Raw genomic sequence first — 15612 nt, forward strand, 5'->3', positions numbered from 1 at the left:
CGCGGCGGGCGAGGCTGAGTCACCAATAACGTCCGGGCGGCTCGCACCCACTTCCGGGGGGCGGCCCGCCGGCTGGCGGGGGCGGAGCAAGATGGCGGCCGTAGCGGCGCTACCGGTCTCCCTCTCGGGCAGGTTTAAGGGGTCCGTCAGGGCTTGGCGCGCTGGTTACCGGCAGCGGGGCGGGGGGCAGGAGGGTGCCGAGGGGCCGGGTGGTGTCCCCGCGGCCGGGGCGCCGTTGTTTCAGAGCGCCGGGGCCTGACCGGTTGCGCCCTCCGGCCTAGCGGCGGGCGGAGCCAGAGGCCGGCTTTCGGCCCACTGAACGGGCGGGGGCCGCGCCGGCGTCGAGCTCAGGGCTGGCCCGCTCGGCTGACGACCCCTTGGCCAGGAGGCGGCGCTGTGGGCTCGGTGCTGACGGTTCCGTGCCGCCGAGGCGGGAGCCTCCTCGGGTCGGCGCGTCCTCGCTTCTCCCCCGCTTTAGCGCTGCAGCTGTCCCTGCCCGTTGCTCACCGGCGTAGGTCTAAGGAAGGCGGCAGATGTGTGGCTGTTTGTCCCGGGTTTCTTTGGGTTGGCCGCGGGTTCCCAGTTCAGTTCCGAGTCCCTGAGGATGGGGTTGCGACTCCCGGGATAGGAATTGTCAAGTAAAACTCATCCTTCGTGCACTCCCTAGGAGCTCGTCACGTTTTGTCCTGATATAGCAACAGCTTTTGGGGAAAATGTAAATCAAGGACATAGTGGCGAGTGTGGGTTTTGTTGTGGTTTTAATTTTAAATTTCCTTGCCGTTGCATCTGGGTACTTAAGCAGTTATAGTGCACTTAAAATTAACTGCAATTTTCACTCTTTTGGCAGGGGTGGTTGCTTAGAATTTTCTTCTCTGAAAACACTGGCCAATTTGGCATATTTTGTTTGTATTTCCTTGGTGTCCACTACTTTAAAGACACATAAGTTTAAGACCTAGAATATATTTTTTTTAAAAAGTTATTTCATAATTTCTTCTCAATAATAAAATTTTGATACTCTCCTATTTAGATCCTTTGCATATTTTATAATTAAAGACAAACTGCCCCGGATCCTCACAAAAGCTATTGATACTCTGCACCGACATAAAAATGAATTTTTTGAAGAATATGGTGAGGTAAGAGTAAGGTTTGCTTTTGTCCAAGATCCCCCACTCCTCCAACCCTTGAGACCCCTTTTCTGCCTCATTTTTACTGGTTTCTTCCTCCAATCATTACTAGTCCTTTTTTTTTTTTTTTTTTTTTGGTCGTTTTATGTTTATCACTTTTTTATTGCAGCGATTATCTAGTTTTGTGATTAATGTGTCTGTCTAAACTCCTTCACTCTGTTTGTTCTGCAGCTGCTTTGGTTTCTCAGTTTTCCTGTGCATGCAGTGTTTAGTAGACTGTAGCACCTTCTGAAGGTGGCAGTGTCTCAATACTCTGTTCCTCTCTGATAAGCAAAAAGCCCCATATAAAAAGATATGCCCCATATATGAATGATTCATTTTAGGGTGTTAAATTGAAAAAGAGCTTTATTGACTTTGTTTTGCTGAATCAAGCTCTGATTTGTCTGGGACTCATATTTAGCAATTAAAACTTACAGCTGCTTTCTTTCATTAGTAATTAATATGTGTCTCTACAGGAATTAATGTACAGAATAGGAACTTTTCTTCTCCACTTATTACAGAAGGGTGTTGAAGCAGAGAAGAGAGCGATATCTTTGCTTTCCAAACTGCGGAATGAGCTGCAAACAGACAAACCTGTCACTCCACTGGAAGATGAGCTGCCCGATGCTCCACTTTGGAACCAGTACCTAGACTATCAACGAAATTTATCAAATGGAAATGGAGAACCGAGTTGGTTTCAGTCCCCATGGTTATATGTAGAGTGTTACATGTATCGAAGAATTCACGCAGCAATAGCGCAGAAGTAAGCATTTGTGAGCTTGATGTATTACTCTGCAAAATATTATCCTTTCCCATTTTTATTTTAGGAGGAAAGGAGTCAGCTTGGGAGTAAGTAAGGAAAATCTTAAGCTTCTACCATATATTATTTTCCCTTGTCTTGCACCTTAGATTTAAAACTAATACTTTTTCTTCCATTCAGCAGAATTTGAAGCTTACACTTTTTTTTATGCTTCGGCTTCTGTGACTTGACCTACATGGAAACTCTTAAGCTTGACTGTTCAGTGTGACCTTGTAGACTAATATGCATTGAGATATTTGTTATTTAGCATCTCTAATTGGTTAAATAGTTTAGATTATCTGTTAATAACATTTGCATTTTAAAACACAATGCGAGAGCTACTCAACTTGTTTTGCTGCTCAAATTCTGAAGTTACCATCTGAGAACTGTTTCTTGGACCCAGCTTTCGCAGCCCCTGTTTTTTATTCTGCACCACCTTATGACTTACAGCAGCGTTTGCAGACCATATGTTGCATCAAACTTTGGGAGGTGATCCTGGCTAAAAATAACTCTGCAGGAAAAACTTGTGCTGGTACTGTGGAGAGGTGCCAGTACAATGTAATGGGGTAGGAATGAGCAGTTTAAGTTTCCTCTGCCACTGAAAAAAATTCGAAGGCTCCATGTGTACTGAATTTGTCTTATTAGAGAAAGGCAAACGCAGTAATGGGACTCTGTTTCTACTTGTGTGTTGAGTAATTTGAAGTCCCACAGCAAAAACTTCAAATATGCAATGGGTCTGGTGGATTGTACTTACAAAACTGAGTAGATACTTTTCCTGAGTAAACTTTAAGTTTCTTGATCTCCATTATTTAGCTGCTTTTAAGTGTACGATTGGATGGAAGTTCAATTATATGCAAAAAGTTGTACGTGCAAATATGTATATTACTTCCTACCACTGTAAGAGACTTTGTTGTGGGAAGTACTCTTCAGCACACACAAACGTGCTTAAAGTTGGACTGGCAATTCCCTATATTAGTTCCTTATATGTTTCAGTTTTTAGTTCTTCGTGTGTGGAAACCAGAATTTGAAATTGTCACTGCATGCGTGGTTCCCACAATTGTGACTGAACACTTGCTCACTTTCAGAGTGTATTGCTAGAAATTGTGTCTTCTGTGTCTGTTTCAGTGTGACATGATAGCAGGCTATTTCTGAGGTGTGTCAAAATTTAGTATGACGAATTAGAAGTGGAAAAATCTAACTAGGGTCCATAGTATGGCCTGAAAAAGCTGAGCTTTGAGGTTGTAGTTTTAGGTGTGTTTTGATTTACTATCATGGAAAATGTGGCAAGTATGTTAATACATTTGTTCTCCTATTTTTAGCCCGCCTATTGACAGCTTTGACGTATTTAAGGAAGGAAAGGCTCAAAACTTCTTTGAATCCCAAGAGGCTGTTATTGCCTTATGCACTTATTTTCAGGAACTTCTCAAAAACATCAAGGATCTAGATGAAAAGCAACTTCAAGAAGAACTTTTTAAGCTATTGCAGGTAAACTAGTAATGCTTAACAATTTAAAATCTCTTTCCTATGTAACAAACAAAAACTTGAGGTGATAAAGAATCTGAACTTTGTATGGAAATTAAAATTTAACTCTTGCTTGTAAAAATGTGATAAAATCCTGACAGCCATACTGTATTGCTGCTACTGTGGAAATACTTAAATTTTGGTTACTAGTATCAAATATGACATTTTCATCATACTGCTGGTCCTCATTGTGTATTTGAAAACCTAGGTTATTCTCCCTCAAAATCGGTATCTTTAAAAAATTTTACGTTAAGTTCCAGGTGGCCTTTTTGTTATTTAACTGTGTTTTTTTAACCAGTTCATTTTATTGACTCTCTAAAAATTCTTAGACTTCTTTGGAAGGAAAGTTAGAGGTTAGTCTGGGCCAGAAGTGGTTTAAAAGCTCTTATAACTGCATTGCTATTGGAAAAGAATGCCTTTGGGTAGAATATGAAATGTCATAGGATGACAAGCTAAATAGCTGGCAACAGTGCACACCAAGTATTTGATGATGAAATGAAGATGAATATTTATAAAGAGCTAATTAGTGTGTACTTAAAATACAAGTTCTTACATGGCTGCATGTAATTAAAAATAAATCTGCTTTTATTACTACTTTTTTGTGTTCCCACTGATACTTTCTGGAATTACAGTATGGAGAATATTTGTGGGTTTGTGATCCGTGTATTTGTGTTGATCTAAAATTTCCATCTTTTTCACTTCTGATACACATTTCTGAGGCCTGCATAAATACAGTGTTGTTTGGTTTCTGCCACAAAATGTTGTTCTATATTAAGATTTCTGTACAAGAAGATGAATTGTATTAAATCTGGGAGTAAAATGTGGATATAGAGCCCTCATGTCCCCAGAACAAAAGCAGCCAAACAAAATACTTACTGTATCTGAGGTTTAGAATGTAACTACCATGAGATTTAGCAAATGTTTGTTTTTCCCTCCTTCTAGGTATCATTGTGGGGCAACAAGTGTGATCTTTCTTTTTCAGCTTGTGAAGAGAGATCTCAGAAAGCCAGTCCTTTACAGTCCCTGGAAAACATGATACCTTACATCTTAGTGAATGATATGGAAAAAATTTGGTCACTACTTGTAAGTGCCAAAAACAGAAATATAGAAAAAAGTAAGTTTAGAGTTGACATAATCCTGGATAATGCTGGATTTGAACTTGTGTGTGATCTTGTGTTGGCTGACTTCCTGGTATCATCAAAGCTGGCCAATGAAGTCCATTTTCATGGGAAAAGTATTCCATGGTATGTGTCAGATACTACAAAACATGATTTTAACTGGATTATTAAACAACTGCAGTCAGGTAATCATATGTGGATGTCTAGATGTGGGATAAACTGGGAGGGCAATTTGAAACAGGGAGTTTGGGTTTACCACGATCACATGTTTTGGACTTTGCCACATGATTTTGCCAGTATGGCTGAAGTTGCTCCTGACTTGTATGCTGCCCTACAGAAGTCAGACTTGCTGTTTTTCAAGGGTGATCTAAACTATAGGAAACTAACAGGAGATAAAAAGTGGGAATGTAGTATTCCATTTCATCAAGCCTTGAACAAGTTTCATCCTGCGCCTCTCTGTAGTTTGAGAACACTGAAATCTGACACTCAGGTTGGTCTGAAACCTGGACAAGGTGAACAAATTCAGGCTTCTGACCCTGAATGGATGACAAGTGGAAAATATGGGATAGTGCAGTTTGATGCTGGTCTCTAGTTACGTGGTTCCTGATCATCTAAAAAAAGATTCAGTCTGTATATTTACTTTCTCTTGTTCCATGCTTGGCTCCAGCACTTTGCACTTTTTTGTTTTTTTCCCTGAGTGATTTGTTTGGTTTGTTCCACAAAAGACTTCAGTATTGTGCAAAAGTTTACAGTTTGTGTATACATAAATCACTTTGCATTTCAATATATTTTGTTTTCCTAATGTTCAATGTCAGCAGATGTATAGGGTGAACACTTAGTTGTCAATAATATTCATCAGTGGGTATGAGAATTTATGGCCAACAACTAAAAAAACTGCTTCAGAGACCATTTCCTTAATCTCCTATTAGTGTGAACATACTTATTTCAGGATAATTTGTGCTCCACATGCTGTGCATTGCATGAAAGTTAATATTTTAGAAAATGCACAAATTACTTCCAGATAGATTCTTTGCAGCCCATTGCGAGATCATATTTTAAAACTGTTGAAAACAGAGTTGGCTTCTAGCATGATTTTGTTATAGAAATTATTTTTTCTAATGGTTTCTTGTGTTTGTGGACCAATACAAGGGACAAATACTTAGGTGATATCTTGTAAATATTAATTTAGATTTTGAAAATGAAATTGCAATTTTAAAAGACAAGTGGATGTTGTTAGCCAGTTTGCCTAGTTGTCCCATTGGGTAGGAAGGAGGCAGTGGGATAAAGAACAATGTCATTTTAAGAATATGGAAGTTATTGTTTGTCTAAGAACCTCTACCAAAAAAAGCACACCAAAACCGCACAAAACTGAACCAACCAAGCAGCCCAACCAGTTATATTAATTGGATTTTAGATTTAATACAGATTTGAATTAAAGGTGGCCTGTCAGCAGTATTTGTGTTTCAAGCATTACTGCCTCTTGCCATCATGATACTTCTCTTTGTCAGTTGTATTTATTTTTATAAGGATGCCATGCTTTTTTATGGGGGAAATAAAACCCCAGTTGCACTGAGGAGTATATGCTGGAGAAGCATAAGCCATAAAGTTTGCTGCTAACTGGAGCTGTTGGCTGCCTGTTTCTTCTCTTTTACCCTACTCTCAGATTACTGATTTTTTTTGAAAATTCAGGGATATTTTAGTGGTTTTTCAGCGTGAAGTGAAATGAAAGCGGAAATGCATTATCCATGTATAGAAGGAGAAAATAAAAAGAGGGTCTGTCAAGTCTTAAAGTAGTTTTGTGGCTAGAAATAAGGCTTTGACAGGGGACTGGTGTAATGCCAGTGACAGCCAGCAGTTTGTTAGAAAAATATTTGTAGACTGTGACTGGTTTATGCGTTTGTCTAGAGCTGCTAAAATGAAGAACTTATCCCTGGTAGCCAGCATGGCTGTTTATAGAGAGCGGGCGTCAGGTTGTCCATGTTCATGCATCTCACTCAGTGAAAAGGAGAGTACAGAAATGGCCTTGTTTGAGTGTGTTATGGAAGCAGTGCTGCAACAAGGGAATTAGCATGACAGTGTGGTAGAATGTAGATTAAGAGACTTCTGTGCTTATGGATAATCTAAGGCAAGGGTAAGATTTGTCAGGCCTAAAGAAGTGGGAGGGGGAAGATGGGGCAGTATTTCATACTGTGGATATTTCATACAGTGTTCATACTGTGGATATATATGCTCCAACTGCTAGAGACTCTTGGTTTTCTTATATCTGAATGTATATTAATATTTTAAAGTGTTACGGTCAAGTATTCCAAAATTAAGATGCTAGGAATTTCAAGAGGCAATGTGATATTATATGTAGGATTCTAGTTGTGAGACCTGAGTTTACTATTCTCATCTCCTTTGTATCTCTGTCTTCACAGTCCTGAAAGATGAATTCATGGTCATCTTTAGGCACTTGATGAAACTGTACAAATTAGAAATCCAGTCAAGAGAGCTGAGAGAGCACCATCTTTGGTGCTTTGACCCAATGCATAAATGACATGGTGAATCAGCACTGGAGCATTAGGTTTATCACCTGTGAAAATGCTGTTAGCTTGTTTCAAATGCACTTCCAAGGAATAACTTTGAGCCAAGAACAGGGGGATTGAAGGTGCGGTATATGTGCAATTTAAGGTCCTGCCCTGTTTGAAGAGGCAGAATGATATTGGGGAAGAAATCTGCTTTATCTTTACATAGATTGTAAAGTGCTGAGTTAATTCGCTGGAGAGGTTTCAAAGTGTGGAATGGAGAAGAAAAAAAAAGGATTGTTTAACTGTTGAGGCCACACTTGAAGAACACACCTAGCATGTTACATTCATGGGGAAACTTGTTTTCATTTTACACTGGTTGTTAAGCTGTCTCTGAGTGCCCAGGTTGCTTTCAAATTGTTATTTCTAGTAACTCAAAATACAGATCAGTGGAAATATTCTGAGCTTATGATAAATAGAATCCTACAAAATGCTAAGTCACACAGGAGGTGCAGCAGTATTCATTTGATATTGCTGAATCATCTCATTGCAGATTGTTGCATCAATGCTTATGAGAAAGAAAGGTGGTGATTGTGAGTACCATAAGGCATGTAGTTCTGAGATGAGCATTTGAATGGTGTTATAAGATATGATGTTCTATTTATTAGTTCTGTTTTTATTAGTTCTGTTCCAGTTTATTGAGAACTTTTCACAATTTGCTCCTCACAAAGACAAGTTTATATAGAAATAGTGTAACTATAGTTATGTGTGGAATGCACAGCTCTAACTTCCAAATGCTTAATTTCCTGACTTTTATAGCTGTAATTGCAAAGTGCTGTCTATAGACAGGACTCAACATGCAGCATACTTTTCTGTTAGTTGACTGCTTGTCTATATTTTTGTAAACTTGGGATTGAGTTTATAAAAAAATGAGTACATGGTGCTGTAGTGCCAGTGTTACATGTTCCTATGCCACAAAGAAGTAGTGAAGATGGGTGCTCCGATGAGGCATTGTGTACTCTGCTGTTGGGTTAGCTACAGTTTAGTTGAAAATAGGAAATGCTTTTGTAGATATTCAGTGTTAATTGTGTAATACAGCTTCATGAAATAGCAGCATGGGCCTACTGCAGTTAGGTGAAATTTACTGGTACACAACGTAAAGCATAGGTTATAATAGCATATGTTATAATTATATTTTTTTCTTGAGTATTCAAGGAAAAAATCTGTATATCTTCTACAACTGATTGCCCAAAATGCTTGTATGGTGTAACTCAGGAGCTAATAATTTTATATCCAAAGTACTGAGATTTTAATTTCTTGTGCCATTCATTTGAATATTTATGGCATAAACAAGGGCATTTTCAGTTATTCCGAAGACCACTGCAGACCAACATCTTTTGACTTCTGGTTTTTGTCCTGCCTTTTGAGCAGTTGCATTTGTAAATGAGTTTTTGAGTGATAACTGTGACTTCCGTTTGTGATGGAACAAAAGGAAAAGTTATGTCACAGACAGTGAAAGCCAGTGCATGCATCTATCTAAATAATTGCTTAGGTAAGATATATAAAATAAATCTGTATGTATATAAGAATTCTTAAAATAATTTTCTGTGGGAAATTAAGTTTGTTGTGTGACTGAAAACTGTTGCAAGAATATTGAAATAAATTATATAATTTTGTGCAAAAGTTAAATGTAATTTCTATTACACTATTTTATGTACCATATAAATAGTATAATATAGTATAGTTAACTATACAGCTATATATATAATTATACTATTTCAATGGCTAGGAAAGCCAATTTAAAATAATTTATTTTCATTTGATTTCTGGAGTTTTTTTTTCCTCTGAAACAGATTTTATACAAAAAAATATAAAACCTGTTTATCCCATGAGGATTTATTTGAAAGATGCAGATGTAGGGGATGGGTAATACAAAACGTTCTTCTTCCCTAATGCTATCCTGTCTTGATAAAGTTTGTGCCTTGCTACTGTATCAATATTCTTGTTCAAATTTCTAAACCTTAAAAGGCATTGAGTATCTCTTTAAATTAATCTGGTAATTACTTATTGGTGCAGCTGGCCATGGCATTGTCTGGATTACTTCTCAAACCGATAGGTGCTCCACATGTTCTCAGCAAAAATGAGCACTGGTGTTACACTTGCTGTGACTAAAATATTTCCAGATCGATTTGGTTTAAACATCTTACTGTTGTCTCATAAACCTTAACTAGGCCTTTAATATTCATCATGTGTTTGAATTAATGGTTGAACTACTTAATTACTTGTTTCATGTAAGGCACATTTATCTCTTGTATTCTGTCTTACAGCACAGGAAAAATGTTCACTCTGTTGCATGAAAATTACCACATGAAATGTTTTTAATCTGAAAAAGAAGTATATATGTTTAAATACAAAATTCCAAAATGGAATTTTCTATTGAGGTGTAAGGATTTTTCATTAAACAGTTTGTTTGCTTACAAGCCTTCTGTTTACTCAAAATTAAAGAACAAATGTTTAGGATTATTTTTATTGAATGCAAAAATGTAAATTGAAAATCACCTAAAACTTGCCTAAGGATTTTAAAATAAAATTGTGAAAATGTTCTGGTTAAAATGGTCCTGTCATTTCTTTCAAATAGGGCAGTGGCAGAAAGTACATGGTGAAAACTCTTGGTAGACCATGGACAGTTTGTTTCCTTGTTTGGTTGTTTTTGTGTGTTTGGTGGTATTTTAAAATCTAAAACAGGTTTTCAGAACTCCTATCAATTTTTATTCTAGCTGATACAGATATATTTTTGTTAACCCTGAAAGTAGAGTCCACTTATATAAATATATATAGATTGAGTAATCCACATTCTTTCTCAGGTTTATAGTTGTGAATTCTGTGGATACATTGTGAGAAGGGGGTTTATTTACACTTCTTTTTGAGGTTTAGCTCATTTGGCTTTGTTTCCACGGGGAAGGAAATATGAAGTGTCACATTATGATAATATACAATGAATAAACATATTCAGTACTTGTATGCTGCTTTTATTATATCACTTTTCTGTAAATTTAATAATCATAGCCTTTCAGAATCCCTTTTGAAGCAATTTTCATACCGGTAGGAATTTTTTAACTTTTGGGGTTCCACTTAATTTTTCCAAGTCTTCAGTGAAGTAAAAGGATTAACAGCTGTGTAGACTAAGGTAAGATCTAGCAAGGTATACATTATGGGCTTTTTTGTTTGCTTTCTTAATGTTAACTAATTGATTACTCTTAGACTGTCATGGTAAGGCTGATGCTTTCTAAGTGACTGTAATTGATAAAGGGCCTGCTGATGCAGTTAGCTGCATCCTTCAGTTGCACTTCACACTGAGTTTTGTCTGCAGCTGTGGTATTTTGCTTGGGGATTAATTTTAAGGGAGGAGTTGTCTGTTAGCAAATGCAGAGGTAAGTGCCTGACACCTAGGATTATGGGACAGAGGCAGAAGGAATCCAGGCCTCCCACTCCCTGTATGGAAGTGGCTGTACAGAAATCTAGGTAGTCAGTGCAGTGCTGCTCAATGCTGACACAAGGCACAGGAACAACTCTGGGCCCTCACCCTTGAAATTCAGGCACCTGCAGAGAAAAGCTTTCTGTTTCCTCTGCTATTGCCATACTAAATACTGTGCTGGGGATAGTCACATAGAGTTTCCTTGAAATAGTAGACCAAGGCTCACTCTTTAAAATGCTTGTGTATATTAAAATAAAGAGGCAGAAAAGGGTCTGCAGACTAGTGAATCCATACCTTTCTCTGGTGGTGTTACATGTAGAAAATTTGTTCAGGAAACTGGCTTTAACATCCATTCATGGCCTGGAACAGGTTTCAGCTTTTACCTCCCACTTCCCACAAAAATGTCTTGGCTGTAGATCAGGAAATGGATTTGGTCCAGGTCCTAGAGGGCTTATATACATATATAATCGTTATTTTAGTCTAGGATATGTGTTTGTAAAATACAAAATAATTCTGGAAAAAGGGCTTGGGTCTAGGAGTGCTCCATCAAGCTGGCAAGGATCCCTTCACCTGCTCTTCCATCCAGTAACTCTTGTGTTATCTGGAGAGCAGCCCTGTTCCAGCCCAGGAAGTGTATGCACACATGGCCTAAGATTAGGGAATTATGAGACATAAAATGCAAATTCCTTCAGGCGGAGAAGGGTCTTACAATTTCCACTGAGGGCTCTAGTGTTTTTTTGTGAACAAAAAGTATTCCCATTTTCTTGGTAATTGGTTGTGTTCCTTATTTCAGGCAATCCTGTATGCCTGTGGGGTGCTGGGGGATGCAGTTCTGATGGCATCTGTGGCAATCAATTTGGCCCTTAGAAGTTTTGCTGTTATTTTTCTAGATCATGATGGAGCATTAGCAAGAGTGCCAATCAGAGAGTTTCCACACATAATGCAGAAACCTTAGTCCCATGTAGAGAGAATTTCCAAAATAATTGCATGGATTTTAATTTAAACTTTCAAAGACTTTGTATCTTGGTATAAATTCCCTAAACTGAAAATAACATACAATAACAGCAGCAGCTTTCAAGGACAGAAGTCTTAAATTTTCAAAGCAAATAATTTCTTATAAGTTGACCAGCCTTTTTTTTTTTTTTTTTTCTTTTTTTTTAATTTATCATACTTGCGTTTAGATAAAAAGCTCCATTGCAGTACTTGAAGTTGCTTTACTGTTGTGCCTTACTATGCACTTACTTCTAATGTCCTGAGCTGGAAAACAGCTGTGCAAAGTTACCTTCTGTGTCCTCTGTTTCCATACACAGAGATGTATGTCTCCATTCAAAGACAGAAATATGTTATTCTGTGCATAAAATATGTTGAGCCAAGTATTTGCTTACGTGGACATTATTGTAGTACCTTTTCTCCCTCATTAAGACACAGCTTGTATTTTGGATATAATGGTTGAATTTACAAGTGAAAAAGTTCAACTATAATTTCCAAAACTTCAGTGTAAATTATAAAATCATAGAATACCAGGTTGGAAGGGACTTCAAGGATCAGATCATCTAGTCCAACCTATCTTGGCAAAAGCATGGTCTAGACAAAATGACACAGTACCCTGCCCAGCCCAAAGATTTTTATTTGTGAACTGTAAGTACATTGTGACACCATGAAGCTTTGTATTTTCATAATTGCTGTTTGTCTGTGTTTCAGAGTTAACTTTTTGTTTTCAGTCCATGGTTATTCTGCTGGTACAAGATAAGAAGGTATCTAGTTAATGCTATCATAAAAATGTTTGGTTACTGTACTATCATCCAAAGATATTTAATATCTGCTCATGGGCAGGCTAAACTGTTTATTGCCACATGGGACATCTTCAGGAAAATCTCTTCAGAACTTACTTCTTTTCTCCTGATGGTTCTAGAGAATGTCTTGCTTAAACCTGAAATACGGGCAGAATCATGCTTAAACAGATTAATTATTAAAATCTCATTCCAAAGTCTGATTAGTTCTCCCATATGCATACTGCATTTTCACCACCCTGTTTTGTCCCAATGGGGGAGTCCAGGGTTGTAAAATCAATTGGCTTATTTCCTTCATAAGATTTACTGACCCCTCTCCATCAGTTGTGCGAATTTACACTGAGCAAGGACATTGCTAAACTTCAATGTTTCAGGTGGCAAAAAGGGACTCCTGTTTTGTTTAGGCAGAGATACAGCTAGACATAATCAGAGTAGTTAATCCTCTAAATTTGTCCACTATCAGTTTTAGAAAAGTAGCTGGTGTCAGGCACAATTTACATGCACGCATCTTAATCATTGTCTTTCCACTTTCCCATATAAGCCTGCTTTTTCCTTATATAAACTGTAAGATACTGCATTAATACCTTTTCCACTTTGAGGTCTGTAAATATGTTACAAAATTACCAGTATACCACTTAGTTAAGAGCAATTGCATTTTCAAGTAAATGTTAAGGATCTTGATGTCAAATTGTCTGTCACTGGTCATGAGCCAGACCTCTGCATCAGCTGACAAAAATGAGAACTGGGACTAAGTCCTCTCTTAATTATTTTTTTTATGTAGGTAAGCACTCCTCAAGAAAAATTTCTCTACTACTGAATATGACAGTAGTGATTTTGAGGGGATGGAGGAGGAGTGCAGGTTGGAGTGGGGACATACTGTGCTTCTGGAGCTGATAAACTCTCTCATCTACTTACAGAAAATTATGTTAGGAGCAGGTATTTAGGACCCTGCAGACCTATCTGTGAGGTGTGATTTTTGAGTGTAGTGGAATTGCTCCAGCAGGGGGACAGTTCAGGCTTTAGTCAACAAATCCAGGTTGATATTTTTGTCCAAATTTGCAGAGGACATTAAAGCTTGTATCAAATTTATGCAGATTTTATGTAAGACAGCCAGTACAAATTTAACCTGTTGAATTGCAGAATAAGTGTATATCAGATTTAGTGTCTTGCACCATGCAGTAGTAGCAGCTTTGATCCAGTACTGTGAGTCCCATGTTTGAAATTATAAAAACTTTTGGCTGGGCTTCCTAGCTGTTAACTAGTATTTGAGGTACCTCACATAACAGTCACATAGAAGAGAAAAAAAATTCAGGAATACTATATTTGTAAAACTATTAAGGCTCTGTTGTTTATCGAGATTTTTATCACTTTGTAATAAATTTTGGCTTGGGAACTGAATGGAATTAAACTGAGAACTAGGGACTGCTTGGGCATTTCTGAGCCATATGGAGACAGAGGCTGGATGCAAAGTTCCCCTCTGGTGAAGCTCCTAGCTCTTCTGTCAGTTCTGCCTGGGCTCAGGAGCTGTCTCAGTTCAGAGATGCCTGCAGCACATGTTGCTCACAGCTACCTTCTCTGCACCCTCCATCCACCTCACCAATGCTAGATCAATGAATTTTGATTCAGAAATGCTTTACTGGTTTCACTCCTCTACCACAGCAGCAGTGAGGGCATTTGTGTAGACGGTCCTCTAGGGCAACAGTTTTTGTAATATGTTTTTATACTCCCTGTGCCATCCTGTGTTGCTGTTAGCTCACCCTTTTTCCCATGTGGATGAAGGGAAACGTGCCAGCCAGGGAGCTGTTGTTACCTCATGGACCATTGGCGACTGTCTCTCCTCAGATGCTTCCCTGAGATGGATGCTGGTGGCTCCTGTACCTGTGCTGCATGGCCTCAGCCCCTGCCAGGCTCCATTGCCCCTGATCTGTTGCCAGCACTGCTTCTTTGTGGTTAAGTGGTTTTTGTCCTGTCCTTTATGAGTTTAGTGGGAGATTGTAGCTGAGGTATGGCATTGTCTAGTTCTGTTCTTTTAGTGATGTAGCACTTTAAATACGGAGATGATCCACACTAGTACCCCTCTGCTTGGGTAGGGGTCTGCTCTGTTTTTGGCAGCAGAGCAGGGAAATGTCATCAAGCACAAAGACAGGAGGAAAAAAGAGAATAAATGCAGTACTATCCCTAGCTTTTCCATTTTGTTATCCAGAAAACGTAAGTAAATCAGTGTTCTTATGAAAGGTGAGATGCTTTTGACCCGGGAAACAGTACAGAAATGGTGCAGTATCACATAGTTCCCAGGGGCACAGGGACAGGCCCTGTTACGCAGCTCACGGGGTCTCCAGATAAATGATGTGCAGCACTGACTGAAGGCTTACTGCTAGCTGGAGTTCCTCTCCTCTCATGTCTATTTCCTTTATTTGGAAGGGAGGTGAAGAGGAGGAGGTGCCCTTTCAGGTGGAGGGAGGTGTGTTAGCTGTAACCAAGGCAGGCTGCCTGCCCTGGGCTGGGGGGAATTTCACAGGCTCTGGTGGTGAGGGGGAAACTGCCCTGCGAGTTGGTGTACACTGCTGTTCAAATTTCACCTGCTCTGCTGGCGTCTGTTTTTGACTTTTTTTGAAGAAAACGTTAGAGGTAATTTTCTCAGGTGTATCAAGTCCTGCTGCCTATTACCTGTCTGCAGCGGGAAAACTGCTTCTGTGAGCATCCTTTTGTAAAGACGATTGACTTGCAGGCACCCGGTACCGTCCTCCCCTCCTTTAACCGGGATCCCTGTTGAGATCCTCAGGCTCAAAGCCCCCCGACAGCCTGCTCCCCGGTGCCGCCCCGGCCCCGCCGTTCGGGTAGGGCTCGGCTCAGCCGCACCGCCCGCCTCTCGTTGCCATAGGGACGGCGGCACCGCGGAGGCCGCCATGAGCGGCGCCAGGGCCGCCAGCACCGGGCACCGCGGAGCCTCCGCCGCCCTTCGGGGGGCCGGCAGGGGCAGCAGCGCGGCGGCGCAGGTACCGCGGAGCTGGGCGCTGAGGAGCGGCCCGTCTGGGGGGCGGCGGTGGTTTCTGCCGGCGGGAAGCTGCGACCTGACCCCTGTACGGCGGCCCCGGGAAGAGCAAGGGGGAAGCCAGCGCGGGCGCGGAGGAGGGGGCGGCCTCGGCGGCAGGGCCAGGCCGGACCGCTGCAAGGCGCCCGAGGGCTTCCGTGAGAGCCCCTGAGGCTGCAGTGACCGATGTGCGGCACGGGGCGAAGCTGGG

At 40.0% G+C, this 15612-nt stretch overlaps 1 protein-coding gene across 10 annotated transcripts in view; it reads left to right on the top strand.

Moving 5' to 3' along the window:
- The first annotated feature begins 8 nt into the window (after positions 1-8).
- LOC139794682 (coiled-coil domain-containing protein 170-like) overlaps positions 9-15612 on the top strand; it is a 52004-nt gene continuing 36400 nt past the window's right edge. For 5 of the 10 annotated variants that reach the window (XM_071740575.1, XM_071740576.1, XM_071740574.1 and 2 more), the window contains exons 1-5: positions 9-141; positions 1028-1133; positions 1685-1926; positions 3282-3447; positions 4426-4566. In XM_071740575.1, the coding sequence (XP_071596676.1) occupies positions 92-141; positions 1028-1133; positions 1685-1926; positions 3282-3447; positions 4426-4566 (705 nt within the window). In that variant the 5' untranslated portion in view covers positions 9-91. The other 5 variants (XM_071740584.1, XM_071740581.1, XM_071740580.1 and 2 more) reach the window with 5 other exon arrangements.

Source organism: Heliangelus exortis, chromosome 3 (assembly GCF_036169615.1).
Source record: "Heliangelus exortis chromosome 3, bHelExo1.hap1, whole genome shotgun sequence".
NCBI classification, from domain to species: domain Eukaryota; kingdom Metazoa; phylum Chordata; class Aves; order Apodiformes; family Trochilidae; genus Heliangelus; species Heliangelus exortis.